Genomic DNA, 19,253 nt, shown 5'->3' on the forward strand with positions numbered 1-19,253 from the left:
TGGAATGCAGGCCCAAGAGCTTCTCTGAAATGGAATGTGGCCTTCAGGCTGGAAGAGGTTCTGCACATCTCTCACAGATGGAAGCTGAATATTTTTGCAACTACACTCTTGCGCCAAGATCCAGTGATCCAGCTTGGTATCTAAAACATATTTTCCCTAGGGATGTACGAAACTGACTTACCTGTGCTCCATCTCTCCACACGGAATCCTCAACGGGGGGGGGGAGGCGATCCGGCCCTCCCCCCCGGAATCCTTGAAGGCTGGCTCCGCTCCACGGCCAGGCCACGGAGTAGCCGGCCTGGGCTGGCCGCAGCCAGATTTCCGGCCGCGGATGGCCTGCTGCGGATGCAAATGGCGGCCGCCGTAGAGGCCGCCATTGCCGTCCTTGCAGCCAGCCGTGATTGGCTACATAAGAATTTACGTAGCCTATCACAGCTAACGTAAAACAAAAACCACGCAGCATACGCAAATGGCGGCTACGGCGGCCGCCATTTGCATTGCCTATTTTTCGCCGACTTACGTCAATATTTACGTAAGATAAAACGGCGGGGAAAAAAGGGGAACGCAAATAGCGTAGTGGATGCTATTTGCGTTCCTTTATTTTCCCCCGTTCTGGCCTATGTAAATATTTAAATTCTTACGTAGCCTATCACGGCTGGCTGCAAGTACAGCAATGGTGGCGGCAGCAGCCCTGCCGTGGCCGGCCAGGAGACCAGCCGCCGCTGCCGCCGCCGATACCAAATCCGCCACCGCCGCCGCCAAATCCGCCCCAGGTAAGTGCCATCCTGGGGGGATTCCACGGGGGGGGGCGGGGGGCAGGAGGCCATTCCGCCACGGATTCTGGGGGGCCAGATTCTAAGGAATTCTAAAGAATCCTGCCTCACTGGAATCCGTGGCGGAATTCTCTGCCATCCCTAATTTTCCCCCTTTCCTAGAATCATAGAATAGTAGGGGCCTACGAGGCCACTGAGTCCAACCCCCTGCTCAATACAGGAATCTAAGTCAGAGCATCCTCTACTTCTTTGGTGCTGGACCCCCTCTTCTCCTCTTAATTTCACATTCTACAATGGCTACTTGAGGGCAAATTTCTGGACACGATCCAGTGGGACATTCTCCTCTACAAATCCCGCTGAAATAAATAGGATTGGCACAAGAGCATGGCATTTGCCCAGGCGAGTGTCACACTGGAAGATGCCCCCTATTTTCTCAGCTAGGAAAAAGCTGGATGTTGATAATATGAAGGAAATAAATACAAGGGAAAGCCTCTTGGTTAACTCACTTGCTTCACCCACACATTTGTGGTCATCATTTGGTTCTTTTCATCCTGAAAAAAGAGAGAAAAATAAAGACAAAAAACTGAGTTGTAAGAAGAGTGTCCATTGTCCCCAAATGCTCTTGAAGCAGCAGCTTTCATTGCTGCTGTCCACTTTTTGCAAATCACCAATAATCTCAGTAATAAATGCATTTAAACATCAGCTAAAAAGCAGATGTTACTGAAGCTTAGTATAAAATAGAACACATCTGCTTCTCACCACTCAACAACCAGACCTGACATTCCGATCTCATGTGGTTATGTTTTATTTATTTATTACGTGTTTATACCACCCGACAGCCAATGTGCTCTGGCTGGTTCACAGTTAAAACCATAAAATGCAAGTTGATAAAATACAATATAAAAGCTTAAAAGTTTAAAACTACAGTAGTAGTAGTAGTGGTAGTAATAATAATAATAATAATAATAATAATAATAATAATAATAATAATAATAATACCAAATAGAACCTAGCAGCAGTGCAAAGATTTCAAATACAGTTTTATTTTTAGCAGCTTGTACCACTGAAGCTAAAGTTCTATTAGCACAGCCTTCCCCAGCCTGACACCCTCCAGATATGTTGAACTACAGCCCCCATGCTCCCCAGCCAGCATGACCAAAGATGGAAGTTTTAATTCAACACATCTGGAGGGCACAAGGTTGGGAAATACTGCATTCATAATAATCACAGCTGAGGCCATCAGTGCGAGAGGAAACGTTAGCTACGTTAGCCATTCAGCATACTCATGACTCCATTTGCACACACTCTGCAGCATGGAGCCATCATTCTAGATCAGGCGTGGGGAAGCGCTGGCCCTCCAGATTTTGGACTACAACTCCCATCATCCTTGACCACTAGCCATGGTAGCTGGGGCTGAAGGGAGCTGGAATCCAATGACACATCACAGTTCAGGAGACGGACTGATGCTGATCTCTAACGTCGAACCCAGCTTGAAAAACTCCCCTCCCCTTTGTACATCGCCTGCTCCATCACATGTATTAAGTTCCCTCCTTCCTCATTTTCTTATAAAAGTACATGTTAGAAAAAAGGGAATCTTTCCTGCTGCTTTTCTCTGGGGGAGAGACAGATGTGTATGATGCTAAGCAAAGTGTATTTGATTTGATTTCTTTGTTTTTACCCCAGTCAGTTCATCTTGATTGGTATTGGAATAATGTGTTCATTATTCTCTACCCAAATGGCCCATTAACTCACTACAAGGAGGCTGAAACCTCTGAAATTAATTCTTTACCCCCCCAGGCATTTCACTTTTCTGCTGACAATGCCCTGCTCCCAATTTCCTTCAGTTTGTTTTAAATGGGGAGGATACTTTGGGAAGGGGTCAAGCAAGCCAGAGATCTGGAATCAGACTTGATTTTTTTTTCAACAACAAAAAAAACAGCTGGGAAGAGATGGCTGTGAGAAGGATTGGGTGGCTAGGTTGTTTAGATTGTGCATGGAGAGGTGACCAACGTCCTTCCTTTGAGCAAGATAAAAAGGTAAAGGTGTCCCCAACCAGTCGTGTCCGACTCTAGGGTGCGGTGCTCATCCCCGTTTCTAAGCCGAAGAGCCAGCGCTGTCCGAAGACGCTTCCGTGGTCATGTGGCCAGCATGACTGAACACTGAGGTGCACGGAACGCTGTTACCTTTCTGACCGAGGCGGTACCTGTTTATCTACTTGCAATTTCTTGCTTTCAAACTGCTAGGTTGGCAGAAGCTGGGACTGAAGATGGGAGCTCACTCTGTCACGCAGCACTCGGGTCTCGAACTGCTGTCCTGCCAACCATCTGGTCTGCAGTTCAGCGTCTTAACCACTAAGCCACCGCGGCCACATAAACAGGAGTGCAAACCATGGGAAGCTTGTTTGTATTATTTTATGGACATCCATCGCCATCGAATTGCTGCCATAGTTTGGTGTCAATTCAGTGGTGAGAAAAGGCCACATTTTCGCTTTAAAACAAGGTGTGTGGGGAGCACGAGTCTTGTTTGAAGACCAAATCGCATTCCCAAAGCCCCAGGGGAGCACAATTTTGCATTACAACAGGGGATGTGTTTGTTTGGGTACTTCTCTGACCCTACCGCCTGTGCTGGATGCAAGCAGTGATTGGAGCTCATGGTAAAATGCACCCTAGGATTAGACAGTGGGCCTGTCAGTCACTCAACCATACTCCCTCCCTCCCCCTCCCCTGCAGCATTTAGAGAAACAAAAACAAAATGTGCTCTCTGGAGACTAGGGATGTATGGCTGGGGTTTGAAGCCCAGCGAGAAATCACTGGTTTGGCCCCTCCGGATGCCAGTCCACGAATCCCCTTGCTTGCAAGGTTCACCGTGCCCCAAGTCGGGCAAGCGCGTGGCCGCCCGCTTCCTCACCGAGCTGCCTTTTTGAGGAAAAATGGCAGCTCGTCCTTGTTGTAAACATCCATCTCAGCAAATGGCAGCTGTAAAAGGGCCATTTGTGCAAGATTTCAGCCATAAATGGACCATTTACTTCTGTATTCTTGCGTAAATGGCCCCTTTAATGCCACCATTTGCACAGCGTACAGGGGTGGGCAGCCAGTGGGGGTCTGGTGAGCAATGCGTGACCCGGACTCCAGTGAGTTTGCTCATCCCTGTTGGAGACCTAAAGTCTGCATGTGTATACCATGTCCAAAACACAAGTCGGAAAAGAAGCTTCATTCTGGAGTCACTTTGGTTCTGTGGCTTTGGCGGCAAGCCTGCTTTGCCTTGGGACCCAACAGAACTGGAATGACGTGATCTGACTCCACTTGGGCTTCAGAGTTCATCTGAATCTGATGCACACCCCTATTAAATATTATTGCATATCAACCAGCAAATACTGTGAAATATAACAGACTGGTATCTGCGGAGCCCTAGGCGCTTTAAAAGTTTTTGGGGAGTTCTTCAATGAGGAGAAGAATAGCTGAAAGCATTTCTTCCCCAGCAGTATCAACCTTCTGCAACAGCGACCACAAGAGAAATTGAGGACAATCCTCAATTTCAATCCTCATTGAGGACAATGCCAGGACAATCCCCTGTGCCATAAGGTATTGTTTGGCAGACATGTAGAGCTTTCTTGGCAAACATCAAGGTAGAAAGCATTCTGGAAAATACTATAGAAAGTTCAAAAACCATAGTGATTTACCATTGTGTCAAACATTAAATATTATGGCTTGACAATGATCCAATCTTGCAGAATATCAACTATCGGGTATCAATACTGAAACTAAATATAATTGTGTGTCAAATATAGATGACAAACCTTTGACCACAGAAAGAACAGCAGGAGGATGTTCACCACAACATCCAAAGATTGCAAAGGGGTTGTTGGGAGTGGAATCATTTTAACTCCAGTTAGAAACATAGACGAATGAATGTGTCCAAACAATGTCTGATGATACCCCTTGAGGCATAACTCACTGGTAAGCACTCTATTATCTCTCTAGCCTAGTCTAGAATTAATAAGATAGAAAATTGGACTGACAGGCCCAAAGAAGCAAGTCCCAGAGGTCAGCAGTTAGTACTTGTGCTATTTTTCAGTGGAAGCTGCTGCAAGCAGGTTTTCTTTTCTTCTTTTTTTAATAGGGCAATCATAACTTTAGATGGAAGGTGCTGGGGGCTCTGAGATTTTGGGACTGTTACAGCCAGATACTGCTGCTTTACCCCCTGTGCAACCATAGCTATTTGCCCAAGTTGAAGCCACTGATACTGCCCAGAAGGAAGTATTGCAGTCTTCTTGACTGATGTGGCTGGACTGACTCAGCACTCTGTCAGTTGTCACAAATGCCCAATATGGGGTTCAGCTTGCAATAGAAATCTCCATAATCTCTGGAGGCCCTTTAGTCTTTGTCCTCATCACAGTGACAAATGAGGTATCCCATTCAACATTTCACAGCTGAAAAGAGGGACATGATATTTTTGCACCCAGGATTGCTTTACAAGCCCCGCCAACTGCACTAATGTCATGTCCGCAGGCCCAAGGAGGAGGACTCAGAGTCCAATGAGCCATTGGTTGCTTCCAGTGGAGGCTGGTGGCTCCGATGTCAGTGGGGCGGTGAATCCACTCTGGGTTCCAGTCAGAACCCATCAGAACTCTAAAGGAACTCTCCAAGGTGCTCCACACCTTGGAGAGCTCCTTTACAGTTCTGACAGGTTCTGACTGAAACCCGGAGCGGATTCACCTCCCCAGTGACTTTGGAGCCACCAGCCTCCACTGGGTGCTTCAAGGAGCATCCCTTCATATACCTTCCAGACCTGAGTATGTAGCCCTCCCCTCAACTTCAGAGTCTGAGGATGAGCCTCCTACAGCTTCTCCTGTCCCTCAGTCATGCAGGAACATAAGTAGTGATGGTGCAGATGCCCGATTTTGTCTGGGAATCTGGCAGAATCCCCCTGTCCACACCCCCAAGCCCCACTCACCAAGCCCCTGCCCCCACTTGCCCCCTGCCAACACTCAGCAAGCAGCCCACACTCACCCCGGCAGCCTCATCGAGCTCCGCGGTTGCCATTTTTTGAAAAAATAAAAATGGCGATAGCAAAAATGTGCATATTTGCGTATGTGTGGAAATGCGTATTTTGCGAATGTGCATATTTGCATGTGCGAAAATGGGAATTTGCATAGGTGTGGAAATGTGCATTGGGCAGGCTCTCGGAGAACCTGGATGAGGGTGGGTTAGCACATCCCTAAACATAAGGCTACAGAAAAAATGGTGGGCCCTTTAAGGGCTACAGGTAGAGGCTGAGCCTGTAAAAGCACTGGGTCTGCCAGCCTTCTTAAGGCATCAGTTGCCTGCTGTCCCTTGCTGGGACAACAGCATTCCCTGTGAGGGAGACTCCAGTTCGTACTCCATGCAGGATGCTATCCAGGGTCCTGATAGTGCTTTGCCTTACAGTGATCCTGCTCACTTGGCCCTGACCATGCTTTACCTGATATGACCCTGCTTTACCAGGCATGACCCCTTTCTATCTGACATTGAGCTATCTGTGAGTGGGAATGCAATAGACCACTTCTCCTGGGTGATTACTACTTTTTGTTGAAGATTCCAACCCACCTGCTATATGCTGCATACACTTATTCTACAACAGGTTGTCTCCTGCTAATTTTTAAAAAGACAAAAAATGCAATGTTGATAAAGATATACTAGGAAAACATCATTGTCCCACAATAAGATGTTATCAATGGTTCAATGTATTTTGCAACAGCTACGGTGTAGGACATGGCAGACTGTCCACTATATAGGTCTGCCTGAGGACTGAGATCTGTGGGAGGGGCCCTCTCTGCATCCCACCAGCACGAGACATACACTATGGTGCGACATGGGAGAGAGCCTTCTCTGCTGTGGCACCCCAGTTGCGAAATGCCCTCCCTTTGGAGGCCTGATTGGTGCAGACATTGCTTTCATTTTGGCACCAAGTAAAAACATGGCTTTTCACCAAAGCCTTTGAGGGCTAAATGCATTCCCTAAAGTAGCACACCATTTTAACTGTTTTAATTTTTTAGGTTTTAATTGGTATGAGGTTATTTAATGGTTTAATATGTTTTTAATATGTTTACAGTATTTATTCTTTTATACTGTTTAAATTTATTTTATCTGTATGCCACCCTGAGACCTTAATGATATAGGGTGGGATACAAATGTTTTAAATAAATAAATAAAATTAAAATAAATAGTGCTTTCATGTCCATGTGCATGTACAACCTACATGTGCCCTGTAGAAAAGATGCATCCATTCATCCACTGAGGGACTCTAGGAGGGAGCTCAGCCTTGATGAAAGGCAGCTCCCACAGATAAAAAAAATTAATAGGGCATCCAAAATTTAATATATGGACAAAACAGAGATGGTGATTTACCACAGATAAGTGCCAGAAAATAGGGACTGTTTCCTGGTTAAAAAGGGGAAAGCTGGAGTGTATGCTGAGGTGTTTATTATTGATTGATTGATAAAAACCATTGATCATACAGTGCCTTTCAGCTCTTAAAAAGGTCCACAAGACACTTCACAACATCAAAATACCAATTAAACAAAGTTATAGAACATTATGTTCCCATGTGTCCTCATTAACATGAACACACTACATGTGTAATAACTGACACAGGTGTTAGGAGGTGTGGGGTATGGGGTATTTAATCTGAGGTATGGTGTGCACAGAAAAGACTTATGGCCTATGCTCTTACTAAATGGGATATAACTACTGCTCAAATGAGGAAATGAGCTCCAACGCAAACTTTTTATATAGAGAGATTTTTGTTGTCAAAACATGCACATGCACATAAATTACAGAGAAGAAGATTGTGTTCATTAGTATACCCACCCCATAGCACATCGGTGAGTATACCAATTCTAATCAGCCTATCTTATAAGGGATATAAAAAAGATGACGACTGAGGGAGATTAGCATTTGCTAAATAAGGAGAGGAAGGCGGCACTTCGGATATGGTCGAGGAGGGGAGTGGAAAGCTATATGACCAAGAAAGCACAGGTGCTGGTTTCAACCATGGGGCAGAAACTGATAGATTTAGGGTGCAATCCTATGCATGTTTAGAGAGAGAAAAGTCCCACAACTCCCAGCATTCCCCAGAAATAAAGGAGAAGAAATAGAGCTGGATTACTTGACTTCAGAATAAGGGGAACCCAAAGGACTTCACTTCCTTGTTGGTTGTCAAAAATTAGAAAAATGTTGTGGGCACAGACCACCCTCTGGTTTCTCAGCTTTGTTCCAAGTTACAAAAATGGGGTAACAGCCCCATGATTCTCTGTACTTGTTGGCCACAGACTGCAGGATATTATCCACAGACTAGAGATGTGCGAACCCACCCCCGTCCGGGTTCTCCGAGCTCCCGCCCAGCCCCTGTCCCCACTCGCCAGCTGCAATTAGGTCAAAATCAGTGCTTTACAGCTGCAAGTGACATACAATACACCATTTGCATCTGTATTTTTCCCAGCGATAGGCTAATGGCAGCCTTCATTAGAGTATTGCCTTGTATAGGGAGCCAGAGAGCCACTCCACGAACTGCCCTAGACGTGGAGCAGCTCCAGAGGATTTCAAGGGGCCTTGAGTGGCACGAACCCCTCTATGAACCCACCCACCCCAGACCAGAAAGTGAGGGGTTCGTACATCACTAATAATAGATGACAAAAAATGGCCTCTAGGATCCTCGTACAAAGGACAGAACAGCAAATAATGACTTACATCTTCAGTCTGAGTGCAACCAAATATACATTTCCATTCTGCGGCTGGGTTTCCAAGACATCTTCCACTGAGATATGCAGAGGGCATCAACTGGAGCCCGGGTTCTGTAACAGCCCTTCGAAGCTGCGCAAGGCTCAGTACCTCAAAATAATGTCATCTTGCGTGATTGGCCTTAAGTTGGTTTTTTTAAAATGTATTATTTTATTATTTTTACATGGCTTGCTGGGGAATGCTGGGAGTTGTAGGACTTTTTTCTGTCTAAACATGCATAGGATTGCACCTTGAGAGGTCTTAGGATATCAAGCGGTATATAAGTACAATAAACTAACACACATGTGCATGAAACCAGCCCAAGACTAAGAAACCTTACTCGCCTCTGACACTTCTCCCCTTAATCTGTTGTACTTCAGACTAGCGATGTGTGTTCCCCCACCCTTTCCCTTGTAAAATGAGTCTCTTTGACTCTTCCGCTTCACCATAACTTCCCTCTGCACCTTTCCCCATTATTCTTTATCTAAGTCAAACCTTCCTGAAATAAGTGCCATCCACTGAACATCTCTCATGAGAAACACCGGGTTGGATGAATCACAGGTCGGAATTAAGATTGCCGGGAGAATTATCAACAACCTCAGATACGCAGACGATACCACCCTAATGGCAGAAAGCGAAGAGGTTCTAAAAAGCCTCTTGTTGAGGGTGAAAGTGGAGAGTGCAAAAGCTGGTTTGAAACTCAACATTAAAAAAACTAAGATCATGGCATCTGGCCCCATCGCTTCCTGGCATATGGAAGGGGAAGAAATGGAAGCAGTGACAGATTTTATTTTCTTGGGCTCCAAGTTCACCGCAGATGGTGACTGTAGCCATGAAATTAAAAGACGCTTGCTCCTTGGGAGGAAAGCTATGGCAAACCTGGACAGCATAGTAAGAAGCAGAGACATCACCTTGCCGACAAAGGTCCGTCTAATCAAAGCTATGGTTTTCCCAGTAGTAACGTATGGCTGTGAGAGCTGGACTATAAGGAAGGCTGAGCGCCAAAGAATTGATGCTTTCGAACTGTGGTGCTGGAGAAGACTCTTACGAGTCCCCTGGACTGCAAGGAGGTCAAATGAGTCAATCCTAAAGGAAATCAACGCTGAGTGCTCATTGGAAGGACAGATACTGAAGCTGAAGCTCCAATATTTTGGCCACCTAATGCGAAGAGAAAACTCTCTGGAAAAGACCCTGATGCTGGGAAAGACTGAAGGCAAAAGGAGAAGGGGACGGCAGAAGATGAGATGGCTAGATAGCATCACCGATGCAATGAATATGGACTTGAGCACACTCCAGGAGAGAGCGCAGGACAGGAAGGCCTGGCGTGCTATGGTCCGTGGGGTCACGAAGAGTCGGACATGACTGAACGACTGAACAACAACTGAACATCTCACTCCAGATGAGGGCACGCCTGTTGCTTCCCTAGTCTCAGCTATCACTGTGCTTGTCTTAATAAAAACCTAAAAGTGGTGATGCCCCTTTTATGCCAATGGGGCACAACAGTATTTCTGAAGCAAGACAGAAGCCAGGATGATAAATCAGTAATGCTTGGCCAGACATAATGGACACTGTTTATTTGTTTTAGCTGGGATCACACTTTTGACTTTTCTCGGAGGGAGCTTACGGTGTGAAAAACTGTCCTTCTGAGTTGTAATATTTCCACTGCCAGACTGCCGGACAATTATTGGATAAAAGCAGGAATGTCATTTGTGGAGGGCTTGGGGGAGAAACCATTATCACCCCAGCTTCTATTGTTGTTGTTGTTGTTGTTATTCAATCCTTTCTGCACACATCAAGGAGCAAAACAGTGGTTTTCTTCCTGCTCTATCTCTCCCTCTCCACTCAACTCAGAATGAGTTCTGCTATCCCTTTTTTTCATCACTGTGGCTATGTCTCTTCCTCTTTTTAATGCCTTGTATTAACTTGGCTCCCTGATGTGCTCCACATCACAGTTCAACATTCTAGTCCTCACTATCAACAGCTATCCTAATAGTGAACACACTCCAAGTGCCAGCCCTTATGTAGCAAAAATAGCACCACCCATGTACACGAGGGAGGTATCAGCAGTCTTAATGTCTGAGAAGTATAAAACAATGTGTAGGGGGAAACCATCTAAGGGACCCCACCACCACCCAAAACAGCCCAGTGGGAACTGAGCATATTCAGTGAGCAAGGAATGCTGACTGGCTGTTGTGTGGGGGTGGAAAATGGGAGTGGGTGGGGATGGGATGGGATGGGATGGGATGGGCTGGGATGGAACACTCTGGAAAAGGGTATGGCTGCCAAGCGGGCATCCTGAGTAGGAGCATTACACACTGCAACATTTTGTTAGAGGTCTCACTCATTCGCTATGATGGCTAAATTAAATATCCAGGCACAGAAGCAGTATACCACTGAATAAATACCACATTCAAGAGACAAAAATGAAGAGAAAGCCACTAAATTCAAAACCTGCCAATGAATTGGAGGACTAAGATTTGCCCCATTGGCTGGTGCCAGAAACAATATGTTGAGTAGAGATGTGCAAATCAGCAAAACCAGAGTTCACAGAAGTTTGGCAAATTCCATCTCAAAGCTCATTCTGACTTGAGTCAGACTGAGAACTTTTTTTCCCCTTTCGCATGAAAATCCATGCATATTTTCATGCATATTTTCCCAAATGTATGCATCAATTCTGCACATCTCTGAAATGTACGTATTCTTCTCCCATTAATTAAGGTGTACTTGTGTGCATTTACAATTTTTTCATGCCCATTTTTCAAATGTACGTATGCTGCTAAACGCAATTTTTTTTGTCCACAAATCACATCACAAGCTCAGAAATCTACGGAATTCAACTGCAGATTGTGTCTGAGTCTGTGTTCAGTCCTGAAGATGCAAAGTGGGTAAATCCTGATCAAAAATGAACTGAAACTAATTTTTCATACATCCCTAATGCTGACCAAGATGGACTATTTTACTGCACAAGCTCCAAATCTCACAATCAAACCTGAATAGTGAATTTAATACATCAGTTCAGGCTCGCTACAAGGGTGAGCATCACAAAAGGACGAGTTTTGACCAATGAGCCAACTAATTATGAAATTCAGCAGCATTACATCATTGAAATGTGAGTAGCCATAAAGATTTTCTGGCAGAAGTATCTGCTACTTGGATCGACTACAATGGCCTTGTAGGCCCCTTCCAATCCTGCTATTCTATGATTCTATGATCCAAGGAAATAAAATTGCAGGCCTTTGGCATGCCTAAGAGGAACCTGTTCAGTCTCAAACCAGACCAACCCATTTTTCTTTCTCCTGGTCATGTTTAACATGTTCTTTACACAAAGTAACCGACAGGTAAGTCTGCATACATTTACATTAATTGATACCTAAATGCAGTAGGCTGAAGAGCTCCCTACCACCACCACCAGCACATAATGGGAGAGGAATAACCCTACCCTAGTGTGAAATCAGGCCGGATATATGTTCTGAAAACCCAGCTGCTTGTTAGCATTCTGTGAATCATCACAACTATCTGAATTCACAGCAGATGCCAAATACTGGCAGGCTGCTATGTAAACACATACTCTGATACTAGCCATTGTGGTATCTATGCAACTCTCTATCATGTGTTTCTATCATCCATTTTGGACTTATTGGTAGCCCACAGTACTGAACATTAAGCTGCAAAATATACAATAATGTAAATAAATAAAGGAAATAGTAGACATAGCACATGCATGTTTCCAGAGCTGATACAGATAAAATGCTGAGCTTAAAACAATTCCTTTCATGTTCTCTGGATTTTTATGTCTTTTATTGCTAGAGTGTGGAATTTGGATCAGAGAGACCTGGGTTCAAATCCCTTACAGGACTATGCCTTTTTTTTCTCCACGTAAACTAACACACAAGAGTGTTGTGAGAATAATTCCAGACTACAGATGGGCGAATCTGTCAAGCTCAGTTTTGTTCAGGTTCTCATTGTTCCACTGCAAAGTTCATTCTGTCCCATTTCCTCATTTTGCAATTGTTTTTTGTCCGCATGAAAATTCATACACATTTTCATGTATATATTTTTTTAAAAAATGCATTGTTTGTGAGCATTTTAATATATGCATTTTTGTGCACAATTTTTTCAAAGGTACACATTTTTTCAAGTGGTTTCCACTGAACCTTTCCTGAAATATATGCTTTTCTTGTGCACACTTTTTCAAATGTATGCATTTTTGTACACTTTTTTTTTTTCAAATTGCAGTGCAAACTTCAGGAAAGTATGGGGTTCAGCATCTGCCTATGTTCCGGTTTGTGTTTAGGTTTGGGGAGTGAGAATTTGGTACATGTTTTAATTCCAAGTGTCCAATACATTCCAAGTAGACACTTAATTCCAAGTGTCCAAACTAGGGACGGCAGAGAATTCCGCCATGGATTCCAGTGAGGCTGGATTCTTTAGAATCTGGCTCCCCAGAATTTGTGGCGGAACAGCCTCCTGCCCCCCGCCCCCCCACGGAATCCCCCCGGGACAGCACTTACCTGGGGTGGATGCGGCGGATTCGGCGGCGGCGGCGGTTCCGGTGGCGGCGGCAGCTCTGGCGGCTGGTCACCTGTCCAGCCACAGCCGGGCTGCTGCGGCCACTGTAAGAATTTATGTAGCCTATCACGGCTAACCCCCCCCCCAAAAAAAACCCAGCGTACGCAAATGGCGGCGGCTACGGCAGCCGCCATTTGCGTTTCCTATTTTTCTCCGTTCTAGCCTACGTAAATATTTGAGTAGGCAATTACAGCGAAAAAAAGGGGAATGCAAATAGCGTAGTGGGTGCTATTTGCGTTCCTTTATTTTTTGCCATTCTAGCCTACGTAAATCCGGCTGCGGACGGCCCTGGCTGGCTGTTCTGCGGAGCAGCTGCGGAGCAGCTGCGGCCGGACAGGATTCCGGAGGGGAGGACCGGATCGCCTCACCCTCCATCGAGGATTCCAGGGGGAGGGACGGAGCACCTCCCCCCGCACCATGAATCAATCTGCGAAAAGGTAAGTGAGTTTCGTACATCCCTAGTCCAAACTGCCTTGAACACCATTTCCTAGTAGAAAGGCAATTTGGCTTAATCAATTAAATGAATGAATGAATGAATAATATAGATGACAGGTGATAGATATATATAGATAGATGTAGATAGACATAGATAGATGAGAGCGAGAGCAAGACAGACAGACAGATTAAATTAAATCATTTAGCCCAAGCCTATTCCAAATTGAGCTGGGACAGTTCACCCTTTCACTGCGGAGGATAACTAACTAAATTGCAATGGATACATGCATCTTCTTTGCTCTCTTTGCCCCCACTCACCCTCCAGCAATCTCCATGCTAATTCATTAGGGATGTCACAGGCACCCAGGTCAGGGGTGGAGTCTGATGGACTCCCCTGCCCCGCTCAGCCCTCCAGACCCCCATTCACAGACCACACGGCACTCACCGGACCTGTCTACAATGGGGGCGCATTCATGCCTGTAATATTGCATAAATCGCCCTTTACAGCCACAGTCTATGCAACATTCCCTTCCTGGAAATGCCCAAGCTGCCACTGTTGCACCAAATGGCACTTTGGGGAAGGAGCAAGAGAGTCTGTGGTGCTTGTTGGTCACTCGCCAAGCTGTTGAGAGGCTTGCATAGCATGGCAGGTGGGTGTGGGTGGCAGTGGTGGCTCAGCAAGCAAGCAAAGGCCCCGGATGGAGGTGAGTCTGTCCATCCCTAGAATTCATCCAATCAAGGGGCCGCTTCACACCCCTACATCAAGTTCAAGTTATGAATGAAGATAGAGGACCATTTACTAAGTTGTCACTTAGCTGAGGCTGCATGGAACCACTTGGTAATCTGATCATCTGTACTACCCTGCCAAATCAGAAGGAGCATCCTACCACATCCCTGCTCTGCAGGATTTATTTTCTGATCAGATGCAGCAGTAAGATTCTTCTCACCACTTGATGGAATAACACAGATGGCTGGCTTGCCAAGTGGCTACATGCAGGCTGTGGGAACAAGTGAGACATTCTGTGAAAGAAATACTCCCAAGAGTAGCTTCAGCTGGTAACAAGCAGTAAACCACTATTGGAAAAGCATGTTGAGTTTCACTGAAGTTTCAGTGTGGCCTTGTTTGTATGCCACTGACCTGATAACAACTTTAGAGTAGAGATGGGCACCATCCGCTTGTGTCAGATTGGTCCATAGGTAGAGTTATTTCTAGTACAAGTAACCCAGCTTATTTCTGAACCAAGCCAACATTCTGAGCCAGATTCACCATCCCCTTTAGTCCTTTCTAGTAGGACTGTGCATAGACCCCCCGATCCAACTCAGAGGCTGCTTCGGGGCTTCTGAGCTGGGCCTGATTCTGTTCAGACTGATTCGGGGGGGGGGGCGACTCACCTCAGCCTACAAAGCCGAATGAGGATTTGGACATCCGAATCCTGCTTCACCCACACACACACACACATGATGCCCAGCCCCCAGCTCCTTACCTGGGCCCCTAGGCTTGTTCTACATAAGGGGGCGCTGCCGTCAGGAGAGCCACCACAGGGGAGTCTCTGCCAGCACTGCTGGGGGAAGCCACCACCAGTGCTGCCGGGGGGGAGCTGCCAATCGGGTGCTGCTGGGGCAGCCCCCGGCTCTGCCGCTGCTGTGGCTGGGGGAGTCGCTGCCACCACCAGCTCCTAGGCCCTCTGGACATGTGCCAACAGCTGCCTTGTGGTTCTGGGGGATGGGGGGAATATTTCTGTATTCCAGAAATACAGCGAGTCACCATTTTAAAAATGGCTCCCCCCCCCCATTCCATAACAGCAAGATGGCTGCCCGTGCATGTCCATAGGGCCCAGGTACAGAGCCAGGGGCTGGGCGGCAGCAGTGGCAGTGACATGGCAGCTGGGCTTTTGGATTGCACCAAAGTGCACCGAAGCGCTTCAGAGTTTGCTTCGGGCCGGTTCACGCCCCTCTGCCTCACCTTGGAGGTGGCCCAAAGTGGCCTGCTTCAACTCGGAGCTTGGGCTTCATGCAGAAGCGCCGGTGCACAGCCCTACTTTCTAGCCCACCAGTCTGTCAAACCTCTCCCTCTTCTCTTTCAGTAGCAGCTTCCTGACTGGCATGCTTCTCCCTCCCTGCCCTCTCTAGTACCTGGCACATGGTGTAGCAGCATGCCAAGAGGACACAAGTCTCCAAGAGCCCCTGGGAAATGTACTTTTCCCAAGGGCTCTTGCAATGGGAGGAGCCTTGGGGAAGTTACATTTCCCAAGGTCTACTGGGATATTTTGTCCTCATGCAGTTGGCAACCTTCTTTCTCTCTCCTTGTTATTGTTTGTCAGCCCTGCCAGGTAGCAAGCCAAACACCAGCCAGATAAGGATTTGAAAGGGAAGGTGCAGCGGGCTGGATGGGGGTGATGGTGCTTTAGAGAGAAATTATTTTATAGCTCAGATTTTGTCCAAGCTAGAAAGACATTTGGGGCTTTTAACATGCATCTCATGCTTGCGGTGAATACTATGATCCCCCCACCCCAGATATATTTCAGAGCTCAGAAAAATGAGCTAGGCAACTTTTCTATTATTTATTCATCATCATTATAATACCTTGTTGTGGTGCTGGAGCTTGAACACCTCAGTGATGCCATGAGCTAAACCGTGAGGGGACACCCAAGATGGGAAGGTCATGGCAGATACAATCCTTGGGGAAGGTAATGACAACCCACCCCAGTATTCTTGCTGTGAAAACTTAATGGATCAGTACAACCAGAGATATGTCGGTATACCATTGGAAGATGGGACTCCCAGGATGGAAGATGGTCAAAATGCTACTGGGGAGGAACAGAGGATAAGTTCAGCTACCCCAGATGTGATGACGCAGCTAGCTCAAAGCCGAAAGGACGGCTAGCGGCCGACGGTGCTGGTTGCAAACGACAAATCCGATGTTCTAAAGATCAACTTACCATAGGAACCTGGAATGTAAGATCTATGAGCCAGGGCAATTTGGATGTGGTTATTGAGGAGATGTCAAGATTAAATATAGACATTTTGGGTGTCAGTGAACTGAAATGGACTGGAATGGGCCACTTCACATCAGATGACCACCAGATCTACTACTGTGGACAAGAGGACCACAGAAGAAATGGAGTAGCCTTCATAATTAATAATAAAGTGGCTAAAGCAGTGCTTGGATACAATCCAAAAAATGATAGAATGATCTCAATTCGAATTCAAGGTAAGCCATTTAACATAGGGATGTACGAAAATCACTTACCTTTCGGGGATTATGCTAATGGTGTGGGGGGAGGCATTCCGTCCCTCCCTCCGGAATCCTCGCCAGGGGGGGAGGCGCTCCGTTCCTCCCCCCCCCAGAATCCTGGCCGGCCGGCTGTGCTCCGCAGGGATTCTGCGGAGCCGCCGGCAGGCTCCGCCAGCAGCCGGACATCCGGCCACTGGCTAGCAGGGATGCAAATGGCGGCGGCCATAGCCACCGCCGTTTGTGTCCCTGCAGTCAGCCGTGATAGGCTACGTAAATGTTTACATAGCCTATCATGGCTGATTAAAAAAACAAAACAAAACGCTGATTAAAAAAAAAAAGGCACTGCCATTTGCGTTCCTTATTTTGGCACGTCTTAGTTTATGTAAACATTTATGTAGACTAAGACGGCGAAAATAAGGAATGCAAATGGCGGCGCCCATGGGCGCCGCCATTTGCGTTTGCGCGTTGTTGTTGTTGTTGTTTTACTCAGCTGTGATAGGCTAGGTAAACATTTACGTAGCCTATCACGGTGTTTTTTTAAAATCTAGCCGTGAGAGGCTATGTAAATCTTTACGTAGCCTATCATGTTTTTGTTTGTTTGTTTGTTTAACTGGAAATGGCAGCGGTGGCAGCCAGTCAGAAGACTGGCCGCCGCCGCCACCCCGCCGCCGGAGCTGCCGCCACCAGGAAGAACCGCCCCAGGTAAGTTCTTCGGGGGGGCGGGGGGGCAGTCTGTTCCGCCACCGATTTTGGGGGGCCGAATGCGCTGGCATTTGGCCTCCCCGAGATCCGTGGCGGAATTCTCTGACATCCCTAATTTAACATCACAGTAATCCAAATATCACTGAATTCTGAAGAAGCAGAAGCTGATCAGTTCTATGAGATTCTGCAGCACCTAATATGCCAAAAAGAGATGTTATTTTCATTACAGGAGACTGGAATGCTAAGGTGGGTAGTCAAATGACACCTGGAATTACAGGCAAGCATGGTCTGGGAGAACAAAATGAAGCAGGACAGAGGCTGATAGAATTTTGCCAAGACAACTCACTGTGCATAACAAACACTCTCTCCCAACAACCTAAGAGACGATTTTATACATGGACTTCACCAGATGGTCGACACCAAAATCAGATTGACTACATCCTTTGTAGCCAAAGGTGGCAGACATCTATACAGTCAGTAAAAACAAGACCTGGAGCTGACTGTAGTTCAGATCACAAACTTCTTATTGCACAATTTAGAATCAGACTAAAGAGAATAGGGAAGACCTGCAGATCAGTTAGATATGAGCTCACTAATATTCCTAATGAATATGCAGTGGAGGTGAAGAATAGATTTAAGGGACTAGATTTAGTAGATAGGGTCCCAGAAGAACTATGGACAGAAGTCTGCAACACTGTTCAGGAAGCAGCAACAAAAAACATCCTGAAGAAAAAGAAAACCAAGAAGGCAAGATGGCTGTCTGCTGAGACACTGGAAGTAGCCCAAGAAAGAAGGAAAGCAAAAGGCAACAGTGATCGGGGGAGATATGCCCAATTAAATGCAAAATTCCAGAGGTTAGCCAGAAGAGATAAGGAATTATTTTTAAACATGCAATGTGCAGAAGTGGAAGAAGATAATAGAATAGGAAGGACAAGAGACCACTTCCAGAAAATTAGAAACATCGGAGGTAAATTCCAGGCAAAAATGGGTATGATCAAAATGGGTACCCAAAAATGGGTATGATCAAAAACAAAGATGGCAAGGACCTAACAGAAGCAGAAGAGAGCAAGAAAAGGTGGCAAGAATATACGGAAGATCTGTATAGGAAGGATAATAATATCGGGGATAGATTTGACAGTGTGGTCAGTGAGTTAGAGCCAGACATCCTGAAGAGTGAGGTTGAATGGGCCTTAAGAAGCATTGCTAATAACAAGGCAGCAGGAGACAATGAGCTGAACTGTTTAAAATCTTGCAAGATGATGCTGTCAAGGTGATGCATGCCATATGCCAGCAAATTTGGAAAACACAAGGATGGCCACCAGATTGGAAAAAATCAACTTATATCCCCATACCAAAAAAGGGAAACACCAAACAGTGGCACTTGTTTCGCATGCCAGTAAGGTAATGCTCAAGAACTTGCAAGGTAGACTCCAGCAATTCACGGAACGAGATTGCCAGATGTACAAGCTGGGTTTAGAAAAGGCAGAGGAACTAGAGACCAAATTGCCAATATCCGCTGGATAATGGAGAAAGCCAGGGAGTTTCAGAAAAACATCTATTTCTGTTTTATTGACTATTCTAAGGGCTTTGGCTGTGTGGACCATAAGAAATTGTGGCAAGTTCTTGGTGGTATGGGTTCTTGTCTGCCTCCTGAGGAATCTGTATAACGACCAAGTAGCTATGGTAAGAACAGACCACGGAAGAACGGACTGGTTTAAGATTGGGAAAGGAGTATGGCAGGGTTGTATACCTCACCCTACCTATTCAACCTGTATGCAGAAC

At 46.1% G+C, this 19,253-nt stretch overlaps 1 protein-coding gene across 1 annotated transcript in view; it reads right to left on the bottom strand.

Moving 5' to 3' along the window:
• Positions 1–19,253, bottom strand: part of CHRNA4 (cholinergic receptor nicotinic alpha 4 subunit) — a 102,916-nt gene that overhangs the window by 57,956 nt on the left and 25,707 nt on the right. The window contains exon 3 of the mRNA XM_084854384.1: positions 1,280–1,324. Coding sequence (XP_084710510.1) covers positions 1,280–1,324 — 45 coding nt within the window. The remainder of the gene's footprint in view (positions 1–1,279; positions 1,325–19,253) is intronic.

This window comes from Heloderma suspectum, chromosome 4, assembly GCF_057233095.1.
Source record: "Heloderma suspectum isolate Gila_16-S chromosome 4, 16-S_ref, whole genome shotgun sequence".
NCBI classification, from domain to species: Eukaryota; Metazoa; Chordata; class Lepidosauria; order Squamata; family Helodermatidae; genus Heloderma; species Heloderma suspectum.